Source organism: Tachysurus vachellii, chromosome 12 (assembly GCF_030014155.1).
Source record: "Tachysurus vachellii isolate PV-2020 chromosome 12, HZAU_Pvac_v1, whole genome shotgun sequence".
Lineage (NCBI taxonomy): Eukaryota > Metazoa > Chordata > Actinopteri > Siluriformes > Bagridae > Tachysurus > Tachysurus vachellii.
Window position 1 is genome coordinate 18,969,658 of NC_083471.1, and position 14,167 is coordinate 18,983,824.

At 36.8% G+C, this 14,167-nt stretch overlaps 1 protein-coding gene across 1 annotated transcript; it reads left to right on the forward strand.

Moving 5' to 3' along the window:
* Positions 1 to 11,926: 11,926 nt before the first annotated feature.
* Positions 11,927 to 14,149, forward strand: LOC132855200 (uncharacterized). The gene has a single exon (XM_060883986.1). The coding sequence runs from the start codon at positions 12,149 to 12,151 to the stop codon at positions 12,833 to 12,835; it is 687 nt and encodes a 228-aa protein (XP_060739969.1). The 5' UTR covers positions 11,927 to 12,148; the 3' UTR covers positions 12,836 to 14,149.
* The last annotated feature ends 18 nt before the right edge of the window (positions 14,150 to 14,167 follow it).

Sequence of the window (14,167 nt, forward strand, 5' to 3'; positions counted from 1 at the left end):
TTTTTGGTATTTAAAAGTGAGAAGGATGAGCTTTCTTAAATCATTTACAGTAGTAATTCCACTAATATACAGAGATCATCTTTACTGGTACAGATACATGCTGACTACAGTATATGAGAGGAATGCTTTCTCTTACTCTTTTTAATAAATTTTGTTGACAGCCACATAATTGTGTCTCAAGAATTCAAAAGAGAGGGAGAGGAAAGGAAATGTATGTCACACTAACCCTGGAATGACACTGCATTTCTTGCTCTTCCTGTGTCTCAAAATTTTGCTGACACTGAAAATGACTTCTGTTGGAACTGGCCGAGGTCATTCAGACTTCCAATAAATGAACAAAAAACAAATAAATGCTAAAATAAATAAATAAACAAATAATAATAATAATAATAATAATAATAATTATTATTATTATTATTATTATTATTATTATTATTAATATTATAGTATAATATATAGTTAATTAACTATATAATATAGTTAATTAATTATAGTATAATATAATTATTATTAATAATTATATAATAGGCTATGGCATTGAAGAGGAGTGTGCAGAGTGAAAGCTTATATTATGGCATTTAAGGAGTTAGCAAGCTGAATAAACTACTATATATAAATATATATCTATATATATATACTGTACACACACGTTATATACACATAGATGAATGTGAAATGTTGGGCAGAATAAAGATACATATAGATAAAAAAAGAGTGCAGATGTAATGAGGAGTAAAAAGAAAGATAAACTAGGTAATATGTGCATGTATTGCACAGAGTTATATACAGTGTTTTGTTTTTGTGTTTGTTTTGTAGTGATCTAGCGGTGTAGTGTAGAGGTCAGTAGTGCGATAGTGGCTGGAAAAAACTGTCCCTGAACCTGCTGGTTCTGGTACGTGAGTTCCTGTATCTCCTTCCTGATGGAAGGAGGTTAAACAGTTTATGACTGGGATGTGAAGAGTCCTTGATAATGTTGTGAGCTGTGTGCAGTACATAGACTGTCTATATATATATATTTATATATATATAGGGTAGGCATTTTTGTGGCAAGCACATTTCAGATAGAATGATCAACTTTTGAAAGTACATATTTATTTATTTATTTATTTATTTATTTAATATTCATTTTGTCCCCTACCCATGTTCACCTTTTTTCAAGAATGCATTTAAAATGTTAAACATAAGGTTGCTTTTTTTATACGTGTATTTCAACATTACATTCATAATTCAAATAAAACTCTTTTCTACTTGAGATGTTAAACAGCTTCAAGTCAACCCGTAATCAAGTCTTTCCTCTCTCTTCCTGCTGTTCTAGGTTATAGATAGGCAATATCTCTCTCTGGTTCTCAGGAGATTCTAAGAAATGCTATCATAATTACTCTAAGATAGTGTGAACCTTTTAACCCTTTCCGGTTGTGGGCTCACCAACACAGCTTGGAGAACATCAACTGAACTTGTTGTAAATGTTTTTCTATTTCTCTTTCTGTAGTAAATGTTTTACCAGACATTCCAGTCAAGCTGTGGAACATTGTTGCCATGGCAGAGTTGACTTGCTCTGTGTTCATCTCATGCTTTGACTGTTTAAACAGCAACTCTGAGTCATACACTGACCTCTGAATGTATTTTCTCTCCAAGTATATTTCTAACCAAAAAAAGCAAGATAGGAAGAGCAGATACGTCAGAGCGATGGAAAATCCATGAACATCCATGATGCTCTCTATCTGTGAACCACTTTCATGGCTTCCTGGAAAGCCTCTCATTCTTCCGAGGCATCCAGCGGTTACAGGCTGCATAATTTCACCTCATCTTTTGCCCTCGATCTTCACTCACAAGAACCTCTTTAACAGGAAGGGCTTCATTGATAAAGCCTACATTCATTGTGGGGTCATAATCTGATGAATTTCTGCAATGTAGATGTTCAGTCTGTTCTTTGTGCTTACAGTATTGAAGCACTGATGAGTCTTTGTGGGTGAATTGCATTAGACCAAATGTTTGGGGTTACGAATGAGGCAGCATATCAAAGGCATTTGCTTTACAGAGGAGCTCAGTGCTGTCCCATCGTTGAAATGACCTATTACTGTATCAGTACTTTAAAAGTTGTTACTTTTCTCTAGATGTTTAGTGGAACTGGTAGGGAGAGTGGCTAATTGGCTAATTGTGCACAAACATGTTGGGTTTGAGACCCAGAGATTATGAACTTTTGCTTGTGTCCAACACAAGTACGGCAAAATGAAATGGACTCGTTTTAATTGTGTAGATCCACTATGACCACTATTAGGCAGTTATTGAAGATGAATGAAAGAATATATTTAGAATCTTAGTACTTGTTCTAAATCTCAAAGTAAGGAACTAAACCAAACACAGACTGTTGATAACTTCTCCAGATGTTCTGCTGAGAACCCCAAACTGTATTAAAAGGTCAGCAAAGTCACTTTTAAAACCGCTTACATCATATCCTCCTCTACACAATTCTATCGTCACTAGAATTGCACAATGAAATTCAGAGAAACACAATTACATACACACACACACACACACACACACACACACACACACACACACACATACTCTCTCTCAATGGATGGCAGTTGTTCTCTCAGTGGATTCCTTTCCTGAAATTCTGCTTGCTGACTTGCCTCTTTGTAGGTTTGTGGCTCATTCCTGGTAGTGTTTTTCACATCCATCAGGCACAGATGTTCTCTCCCTGTAGTCTTGGAAAGAGCTAAGAAAACAAATATTTCCCATAACTCCTGAAACATTTTGTTCCATTCTAATGGGTTGTTGTAATCATTAGAAGAAAAATGTACTTTACAGAACTAATAGTTCTGTCATATGATTTCTACAGTATTTGAACTTAGACCAGTGTTAAATATATTGTCATATATCCAGTTTTGTCATGTGTGTTTACAAAGCTGTTTGAGTTGTTGCACAGGCTACACATTTAAAGGATTTACACTGCAGTGATTTCGAGTAGAATTTTCCTGGGTTTGTACGTGTGTCTGTCTGTCTGTTTTTCCATATTTATGTTTACTCAAATGTACCACTTGTTATTTTTACTATGACGCAAAGGTTTTGGCAGATCTGACTTCATCATGATGCTAATACTTAATGTTCCAAGAGACACCGGGTCAGAGCACTTAATAGAGTAGAGTTCAAGTTTGCAATTCAGCTGCAATTCAAGTGAGCGTTAACAGAGACACAGGGTACTGTCTTAACAATGGTTAGTAAAGCTGTTGGGTTCTGCCTCAGCGTCATTTCCTCTGGCTTTGCTAATTGACAGTATTTTTAACTACAAAAAATTATGATTTGAATTAATCCAGTGTTTTCAATATACTTTTTTGTAACATCTTAACAAATCATGAACTACTGTGGATTTCAATGGGGTTCAGGTCTAAAGACCTAAGGTATTTATTTGCACATTCAGCTTGTTTTAATTTAAGTGGACTCTGTGCCCTCTATCTGGGCCATATGTGAAGTTTTCAGAAGAACACAGACCCCCAAAATCTAGCCAAAATCATACCGTCTTGGGAGGTGGTCTGAGGATGGTTCATTTCAAGTTTTCTTTGTGTTTTCGTATGAATCACGCCCAGCACACTTCTCAAAAGGGTTTTTTTTTAAATCATTTTGATCCTCTAATTGTCTTCTACATTGTTCAGGTCACGTTACAGCTGAGCTGAGCTAACAAATGTAAAAGTTATTGTTCTTATTAAGTTGTGTGGTCAGAGGATAACACAAAGGCTCTCTTTGATAGTTGTAGTAAGGATTACAACTCATTCATGTAACACAAAAATGTTGGAACAGTTTTCTGAAGAAAAAAAAAAAAAGGCCAAGAAGTTCAACAAGAACTATATAAAATGACAGAACATGGTTATTTGAAAAATTCTTTTATTCCATTTTTATTATTTTTGTGTAATACTAATATGAAGTACATGGCAAATGTAGTTGCAGGCATACTGCTCCGGAAGAAATTATCCACAAATGTAAGTGTTTGTTGGTCTCAATTCAAAAGTAACATCTGAGAATGGGAAATAGACTAAGGACTCATAAAAGCTAAAGAAAACCAGCAAGTGAGCCAAGTGCACATTCAAGACCAGGTGTGAATGCAAAGAGTTCTCTTTTTCTCAGCCCAATTTTTAGTGCACTAAAAGAAGCTGAGATTAGTTCTTTTATAGAGGTCCACATGTGATGAAAACATACAACTGTGTTGATTTAAAGGTAAACCTGAGGATCATTGTCTTTGATCATAGTTATAAGGCATACTGTATCTACAGCCAAATCATAACCTACCAGTACAGACAACTGGGTTTTGAGCTAAAATATCCTAGGAGTTAGAGTTACTGTACCTAAGTAAAGTTCAAATGATCTTATGAGGATGATTTTGCTTTGAATCCATTTGAACTATCGTAGATAAAATGTTTTGATACCTTTGATATCTTGAAAAATTGCTTGACTGTAAAAATGTCATAGTGCTTAAGATATTTGGAAAAGCAACAATGCCTTTAGTTTTCTTGTTCAAGAATATACAATTTATACTTAAGCCATCAGGTAAATATTTTGTCATTTGAACGTTTTTGGCATTTTATCCACAGTGCATGCCAAACACTGTCTTCCCTTTGCTTGCCCTCTTCCTCTTCTGTTAAAGCCACCTCCCAAGTGGACAACAAACAACCCAGAGCTTGTGCCAAGCGACTTGGGAATGCTTCAGGCTTCACATCACATTCTCCTTCTACAAACACAGCAACAAACACGCCAAAGACTTAATGCCATGTCCACCCCCATGTTGACTGAGTGGAGTGGTTCTGAGTTGAGTGGTTCTCCCCCTCTGCAAGTGATTAAGAAACTGAACATCCTCAGACTTACTCTCTGTTGTTTTTTCCTGTTTGGAAAGAGGAAACCAATAGCCTTTTTCCCTTGAAGTGTGGGTCAATGTCCTGGCTTACAAATCAAGCACAACTGACCCTAAGCACTTGGGGGTGCGTGACTTTCACCAAAACAATGGTGCCTAAACACGACCAAAGTACCTTTTTTCACACTCAGCCAGCGGCTGTATTAATGTATTAGGTGGGATAGTTTGGCTTGTTGCCCAGCATATAACAGAGGCGGCCTTGTTGCATACTAAACGAGGTGTGCCATGGCGCTCAGTTGCTTTTGCAGAATCGAGCAAAACATTTCTGTGTTTTTGTGGGGGGGAAGAATCAGCTTAACCTCACATATGGAACTTGTTACTGTCCTTAGAGACGAAGCAGTCAAGGCCAAGACAAATGCTATAATAAGGATCACACACCAACCCATGCAGAGATATAAAACAACCTCCTGAAATATTAGACAGCAATGCTGACTTGGGGGGATATAAAGGTAAAAATACAGCATACATTTAAAAGCGTATATACCTATACGAGACTGTGTTTACAAGAGCTAAATGAGCAGAAAGAATTTAGGGGATCGGTTCTCATCATTCAAAACACCTTACTCACAGTCTCACAAATATATGTGTATGTGTTTACATAGATAAAAATTATGTAAGCTGTCCTAGTTTCTTCTTCTCTGTCACACATTTTGATCTGTTTCTCTTCAGAAAATGAGCAAAGATGTATACATATTATCCTTACTATACACAACATATAAATCTTATTTCCAACTTTACTTTGTATCTACTTTTTCATTGATAAAGAAAAAATACTGCATCAGCGTTGTATAAAATGTGCCTTCTGTTGTGTCTGGTCAGGCTGTCGCTGCCAGCATTGTTTAGCTAGTGTGAAAATTATATAACACACTCATGGTAATCTATGCTGGACTAAACAAATACATAATCACAGTGCTTTTGGTTCAGGAAATGTTACCAGCAACCGTCTCATTTTGAGCTATTGAACTACTTGTGTATGGATTAGTGTCAAAGCCTTTTCAGGACAGGTTGGCAATAATATCTCATTCACAGTCTAAAGGAATGTTTCTACTGGTCAGTAATTATACATTTACATGGCTCTCTATGAATATGACTATAAAGAAATTCTCTTTACTTGGTAAGACTGTGTTAGATATAATGTAGGAATTCACACGTAAATAATGAGATGCTCTCAAAATGTTTTAAAGGTGCAATAATAGAAGGGAATAACATTAGTATTTTTTATATGGCTGAGAAAACCCTGTTCCAGGCTGGACTACCTGTCTTTGGCTATAAGTGCTTCATGTCAGTCTTTGTAGAGAAAATCTTTTACAATAAAAAAACAGGCAAAAAAAAAACATGTAGTGCTTATAAAAAAAACTTATATAGATTTAGGCAGCCTGATATTTACATTCATGGGAAGGAATGGAAAGTGGGTTCAAGGCATTAAAGGAAATTAGTTCCAGTGTTGTTGTACTTCATTTACTTAACTGCTAGAACTACAATCATAGATAATCTTGACTGGGTGACACATTATATCATGCTTTATGCTGAAAAGGGAAAAGAACAAAATTTTATTTAACTTCTTTGCCACATTGTGAACTGACATGAAGCTACAAGAAGTGGTTATAAAAGAAGAAAGCCTTAACTTATGAATTTAATGTGGGCTAAAGAATTCAGATTTCAATTTGAGTGTTTATATGCCCGTAATATCAGGGAGGGATACAGGCATTTATGATTTAAGATACATTCCCTGAATTTTATTACAGAATATGACTCACTAAAAAGCATCTGATCTCCAGTAAAATATCTCACTGCCTCTTCCAAGTTAGCCACGTCACATGAGTTTCTCTTCCTCTGACTAACCTTGCAGTTTTGCCATAACCCATAGTGTAAGCTTAATTTCAGAAAAAAAAATCTATCATTTAAAAGTCATCACTTTTATTTCCTTCATGTGTTTATGACTCAGAGGCGAAAACAGGTTCGAAGCCTGTTGAAATCTTTTCAGATGAAGATGTTGGAATGTTTTCAAAGACCAGCTGTTTTAGACAGTCTAACATAAGGGTTTAAATCTTACTGGTATCTAATGTCTTCAAAAATAATGATTAGAAATGCTAACAAGAAATTTATATAAATATAGAACATCAGAGCTATATAGGAAGAAAAAGAGAGATAGAGAAATCCTACTGTGTATGAAATACAACTAAAGATCAGTGCAAATGATATAGAAAGAGGCATCAATTGACACCTAGAAGTAAATCACGACAACATGCAACTATTTAAATTACTTGGCCTGTCATTGTTGTTATTCACTCAACAGCCACATTATTAGGAACATCTTACTAATACTAGGTAGGATTCCCTTTGCCCTCAGAACAGCCCCGATTTTTCATGGCATGGATTCCACAAAATGTGGATTTGGGAAATTGAACATATTTATGTGGGATTATTAGAATATGGGTACACTGTGGCCATAAAAGACGTTTAGCAACAATTCAACAATAGGATGAACTGTTCACAATAGGTTAGGTGGATCCATGGACTTGTGCTTCTGATCTTATCACATGCATGTCATTATTTATCAGACTAGTCAACATTTTCTAACATTTTCTAATCAATCTTCAGCTGCCCAGTTGCAATGAATATGTGCCCACTCTAGAAGATTTTTCTTTTTCACAGACAGAAGTGAAACCTGATGCGGTTTTCTACTGTTGTAACCCGTCCGCTTCATATTTTGACATCCTGATGCTTTTCTTCTCAAGACATTTTTAAAGGGTGGTTATCTCAGTTTGTGATTTGTATTGCACTGCTATTAAACTGGATAACTGCTTGAATGATCAGTTGTGCTGCTGATCCTAATAAAGTGTCTCATGAGCGTACTTATATTGAACTTGAAAAAGTGCAAATTTGCAAAAAAATGCAAGTAAGATGCAGAAGGATTTTAACTTCCCATGAAAAAAGATGTAGGGTATGAACATTAACTCTGACATCCCTAAGCATGTATTTTTATAGGAATTGTGTCATGCTTATAAGTTTAAAATTTTCAGACCCAACTTATTGGGTATAGATCAAGGCTTGTAGAGGTCAAGGCTTAGGTTTTCTCAGAATGCCTTTGCGTCTGCAATAAATATATCACTCCACATCTGTATATGCTTAGAGGAAGTTATGGGAAGTGACTGTGTTGAAAATGTCCTATGTAAACTCCCATTAGTGCTGGATCATCAAATCTGCCCACATATTTCCAGAAAGTAAGGTAAAGTACATAGTATATAGTTTTCCTTAATGTACATATCATAATTTCATCACTATTTTCTGGTGTGATTTAAATGAACCTAGTTGGATTAATCCTTTTTTAGTGTATGTTTTGGTATTTTTAGAGTAAGTAGGAATCACATACTAGTTTTGATTTTTTGCAGATAAAATGTATTATATTTGTGATGTGATTACAAGAAGCTTCTTAATGATTACAAGAATTTAACAGATGGAAAAAAAAATATGCAGACATACAACATGCTGGAGGTATACAGATAAAAGGCTTTGTGTATTTATGGAAGGATGTATGTGTGAATATACAAGAGACTGATTGCTGGAATTGCTTGTGTGGGTGGTCCTCAAAGTTTACACTTAGCATATAATCAGTGATAATATAACTGTTATTCTGACTTACACACTTAGAACTTATTAGAAATAATGTAAATTATACGTACTTATAAACTGAAAATAGGTCAAATAAACCAAGTGAATTATTAACCTGGATTTGCATTACTTTAAGAGGCAATGTAAGAAAAAATATCATCCATCCTTTGAGCTGCCAATGATCTTAAGTTAGACTTAAGAACAGCCTTTGTGGGGAAGCAATCAGGATGGATTGTAGCTTGGATAAGAGTGAGAAACGTCATGTCCTTCAAATAATAACATACAGTCTTTTAGATGGTACTAACAAACTAATAAACATGAGGCAAATAACAAGACCTTCAGGTTTCACAGAACCTATAGTATCATCAAACATTAGGGTGACATCTCAAAAAGAAATGTTCAATTTATCCAAGTTTTCCTGTCTATTTTGTATTTAGCAAGGCTTTGATTGATCTGCCAAAAGCAGATACACCAGGTAAGGACTTTGATTCTATTAAAATTAACCATAACTTCAAACTTGATAAATAAAATATAAGAAAAAATCAATAGTGACAAATGCTGCACTGACAGTCCAGCAAGTCCAACAGTGTCTCGACTTAAACAGTTTGGAAACATTTCCACAGTCCTAGGAAATTAGGAATGCAGTTGGTCATGGACCACCTGACTCTGTACAAGAATGTTTTTGGAAACCAGAACTGCTTTACTATGTATATAAAGCAAATATATGAAGAAATAAAATATGTGAAAAAGGACACAGAAAGGTCTTTTGCTGCTCTCTAGTGGACAGCTGAGAAACTGTGGAAGCAAAAATGAATGTAACTTAGTGAGTGTCCATGAGTGTTCACATTGAGGTCTTCATTTTTCATTAAGGATTCCAAGCACACTAAGGTTTGACATTGAAGCCTTTCTGATAGTGAAACACTGTTGTACATGATGTACACTGTCTGATAGTGAAATACTGTTGTACATGATGTACACTGTCTAGTAGTGAACCCACTGTTGTATATGATGTACACTGTCTGATAGTGAAACACTGTTGTACATGATGTACACTCTGATAATGAAACACTGTTGTACATGATGTACACTGTCTGATAGTGAACACACTGTTTTAGATGATGTATACTGTCTGATAGTGAAACACTGTTGTACATGATGTACACTGTCTGATAGTGAAACACTGTTGTACATGATGTATACTGTCTGATAGTGAAACACTGTTGTACATGATGTACACTGTGATAGTGAAACACTGTTGTACATGGTGTACACTGTCTGATAGTGAACACACTGTTGTACATGATGTACACTGTCTGATAGTGAAACACTGTTGTACATGATGTACACTCTGATAATGAAACACTGTTGTACATGATGTACACTGACTGATAGTGAACACACTGTTTTAGATGATGTATACTGTCTGATAGTGAAACACTGTTGTACATGATGTACACTGTCTGATAGTGAACACACTGTTTTAGATGATGTATACTGTCTGATAGTGAAACACTGTTGTACATGATGTACACTGTCTGATAGTGAAACACTGTTGTACATGATGTACACTGTCTGATAGTGAAACACTGTTGTACATGATGTACACTGTGATAGTGAAACACTGTTGTACATGGTGTGTACTGTCTGATAGTGAAACACTGTTGTACATGATGTACACTGTCTGATAGTGAAACACTGTTGTACATGATGTACACTGTCTGATAGTGAAACACTGTTGTACATGATGTACACTGTCTGATAGTGAAACACTGTTGTACATGATGTATACTGTCTGATAGTGAAACACTGTTGTACATGATGTACACTGTGATAGTGAAACACTGTTGTACATGGTGTACACTGTCTGATAGTGAAACACTGTTGTACATGATGTACACTGTCTGATAGTGAAACACTGTTGTACATGATGTACACTGTCTGATAGTGAAACACTGTTGTACAGTATGTACACTCTGATAATGAAACACTGTTGTACATGATGTACACTGTCTGATAGTGAACACACTGTTTTAGATGATGTATACTGTCTGATAGTGAAACACTGTTGTACATGATGTACACTGTCTGATAGTGAAACACTGTTGTACATGATGTATACTGTCTGATAGTGAAATACTGTTGTACATGATGTACACTGTCTGATAGTGAAACACTGTTGTACATGATGTACAGTCTGATAGTGAAACACTGTTGTACATGATGTACACTGTCTGATAGTGAAACACTGTTGTACATGATGTACTCTGTCTAATAGTGAACACTTTGTTGTACATGATGTACTCTAATAGTGAACACTTTGTTGTACATGATGTACCCTGTCTAATACTGAACACATTGTTGTATATGATGTATATTGTCCAATAGCGTACACATCGTTGTACATGATGTACACTGTCTGATAGTGAACACATTCTTATACATGAGAAAACTTTAAGGGTTCCCCCAGAGAGACAACACTTAAGTGTTCTAAATTTTCAAAGAATCTACACTAAGTAAAGAAAAATATTATATTTAAATTCATGCACTGTAAAAAGTTCAAAACAATAAAATAATAGTTTAATGGCTAAAAAATGTAAAACGAATTTAATGTATCATCAGTAGCAACAGGATACTGGGAGAGGTGGGATGGAGCCTCATCACTCCACATGAACAAATAAAAAATACGTCTTCATAACGTATTCCATACATTTCAATTTTTGACTTGCCAACAATATAAAATGTTACTATTTGCTAGATCTAAGCCAATATCCCACTGACTTAACTTTCTAAATGTTTTCAAGCATTTGGCAGACGCCCTTATCCAGAGCGACTTACATTATCTCTTTTTTGTTATATAACTGAGCAATTGAGGGTTAAGGGCCTTGCTCAGGCTTGGTGGACCTGGGATCAAACTCACAACCTTCCCCTTGGTACACGTTGGTAGCCCAACACCTTAACCCAGCCATATCCAATCTTATCCACAAAGGGCCGGTGTGGGTACAGGTTTTCATTCCAACCAAGCAGCAGCCACACCTGATTCCACCTGTTTTAATTAGTTGTTCTTGGCTTTTAATAGACTCTGGTGTGGCTTCTGCTTGGTTGGAATGAAAACCTGAACCCACACCCGCCCTTTGTGAAGAAGATTGGACATGGCTGCCGTTAACCACTAGGCTCCCACACGCCCCAGATGTGGGACCTCCCCAAACTGTTACCCCAAAGCTGGGGGCACAATCTTGTCTAGAATTTCTTTGTATGATTGACCAGCATCTTTACCTATGACAATTAGAATTGACAATGGTGTTTTGAAGCCTACAACGACGCAGGAGTACAAGCAAATAATGAGCTCTTTGGCGTTCCATTGTTTTTGAGCCTTTTCGTTTTCCATACACACGCCTCGTATAACGCGTACGTACGCACGTACCGCACGCAGTGACTCTGAACACCACATAGCGGCGACGCACAGACCGCCAAAAGACCTCCTCTGTGTGTCGCGCGCGTGTGCGGAGCTCTGCGTCAGTACGCGCTGATTGGTTAAGCGTCAAAGCACATCCGTTAGCGTTTACGGAAATGTTGAACCGAGAACCCAAGAAACTCTCAAGCTAAAACGCACTAAAACAGCTTATAAACCGAATGGGGCAGTTCGAAGATCAGTTAGCAGAAGAAGTGCGACGTTATAAGCACTTATACGACCCTTCTTCGAAACATTACAAACAAGGTGACGTGATGTTGAAGTCCTGGAAGGAAATAGGCCAAAGACTGGGAGAAGATCCGGAGGTGTGCATGAAGAAATGGAAAGCCATTCGAGACAAATTTGTGCGTCTGAAGAAAAGATTAAAGAACAGAAATTGCGATTCTGGACCGGACGAAGAGAAAGAACCGGAATATTGTATGAGGTTGTCGTGGCTTAATGGATTTATTAAACACCGAGACACGAAGAACGACTTCGTCCCTAAAAGTGAAGCTGGAGAATGGAGGCGGTCTGCAGTCCAGCACGCGACCTGCAGCGACGAAGACGACGACTCGGCGTGCACGGATGTGACGTCAGTGAGCCAGCCTGTCAAGAAGAGGAAGCGACTCTCCAAAGGGGAGGATATCGTAGACAAAATAACGACTCTGCGCCAGGAAATGGTGAACTGTACGGCTCTGGTGTCCCAGCTGAGCGCCATCACAGAATCCCGTCGATGCAGTGACGAGTTTTTTACATTTGCTCAAGCTGTAGCTGACTCTCTCCGGAAACTTCCGCCTGAGCGCGTGGAGGCGACCAAAGTCAAACTGTTTACTGTGCTTGGAGAAGCACATAATGCAGCAGGGCTTTAAATAAACACACACACACACACACACACACACACACACACACACACACACACACACACACACACACACACACACACACACACACACACACAGAGACAGAGACAGACACACTCTCTGTCTATCTCTTACTCACTCACTCACACGCACGCACACGCACAAGTATCCAACAATCACATTTCCTCTGTTTTTCTTAAACAGTTCTACTAGATATTTTTATATGAAACTAAATTAAACCTTTGGTGTTCTAAAAGTTTCATTTATTTTTGTGTGTGTGCTCTTACAGCACGAACATGTATCCATAGTTTTATTCAGATATATTTGTGGCAGCCTGGGGAAAACCCTTCATATATATGGTGAAAACATTTTCTACTCAACCTCTGAAAACTATAAACTTTTTTCAACTAAATTATCCTTTACTTTTGCGATTACAAGTACAAATATTCCCACATTTTCAAGTGGAGAGAGTAACTGTGGTGCAGGAGCTTCATAATCATTTTGACACCTAATATATGATTGCAAACTGAATTCACTAGGTTAACGTCTGTACTGTGTGAGCAAATCAAATCTTTAGACAGACCGACTGTACAAAGTGCCTTTTTACCCTGTGTGGATCTTTGCAGAAAGCACAGGCAGAATATGCAAAATAAAAAATATATTTCTGTTTTCTTAGAGTTGAGTCATATTGGTTAAAACCAGATTCTTTGAAGATTTTCATAAAATTGAGGGGTTTGCTCAGACTGCCAGATATACTGTATATTTTTGAACAGCTTAGTAATTGTTATACTTTAATCCACTAACAGAATGTTGAATCAGTTGCTCATTCTGTAAAACGATTAAAATAGGACAATTAACTTGTGTATGGGTGACTGCATAAGTGGGGAGTGCTATGTCTTTTATGGGTGCCATTCAGCCTCAGTTATGTGTCTTTGAGTAAAGTTGTGTGTAAATGTTTCCATAAACCACACTAAAATTGTATGCAGAATTTACAAACGTTTGCTGATTTTTTTTTATATGTATTCATGTGTGTATGTTGCTAAATGTCCAAAGATTCATAAATTATTGGGTAAACTGTGTAAAAAGACTGAGTTCACAGAGCGGAAATGAAAATAGGCTGAGGTGAAAGTATTTTGCTAATCTTGAGAGAAATTATACTTAGGTACACTTAGTGTCCATTAAGTAAGAAATGTTCTGACAAAAGCTGAGTAAAAGTATTAATGCTAATTTATAGGGTTTCTCTTCTACTGTGGCAAACCATGACAGCTTTTTGGTCACAAAACTGACCTCATCCTCTGGAAATAAAACCCCACAGTCTCTAAACGTTGTTGCCTCTGAAAG

Excerpts from the sequence above, each read along its gene's own strand:
- LOC132855200 (XM_060883986.1), top strand. The coding sequence starts at position 12,149 with ATGGGGCAGTTCGAAGATCAGTTAGCAGAAGAAGTGCGACGTTATAAG.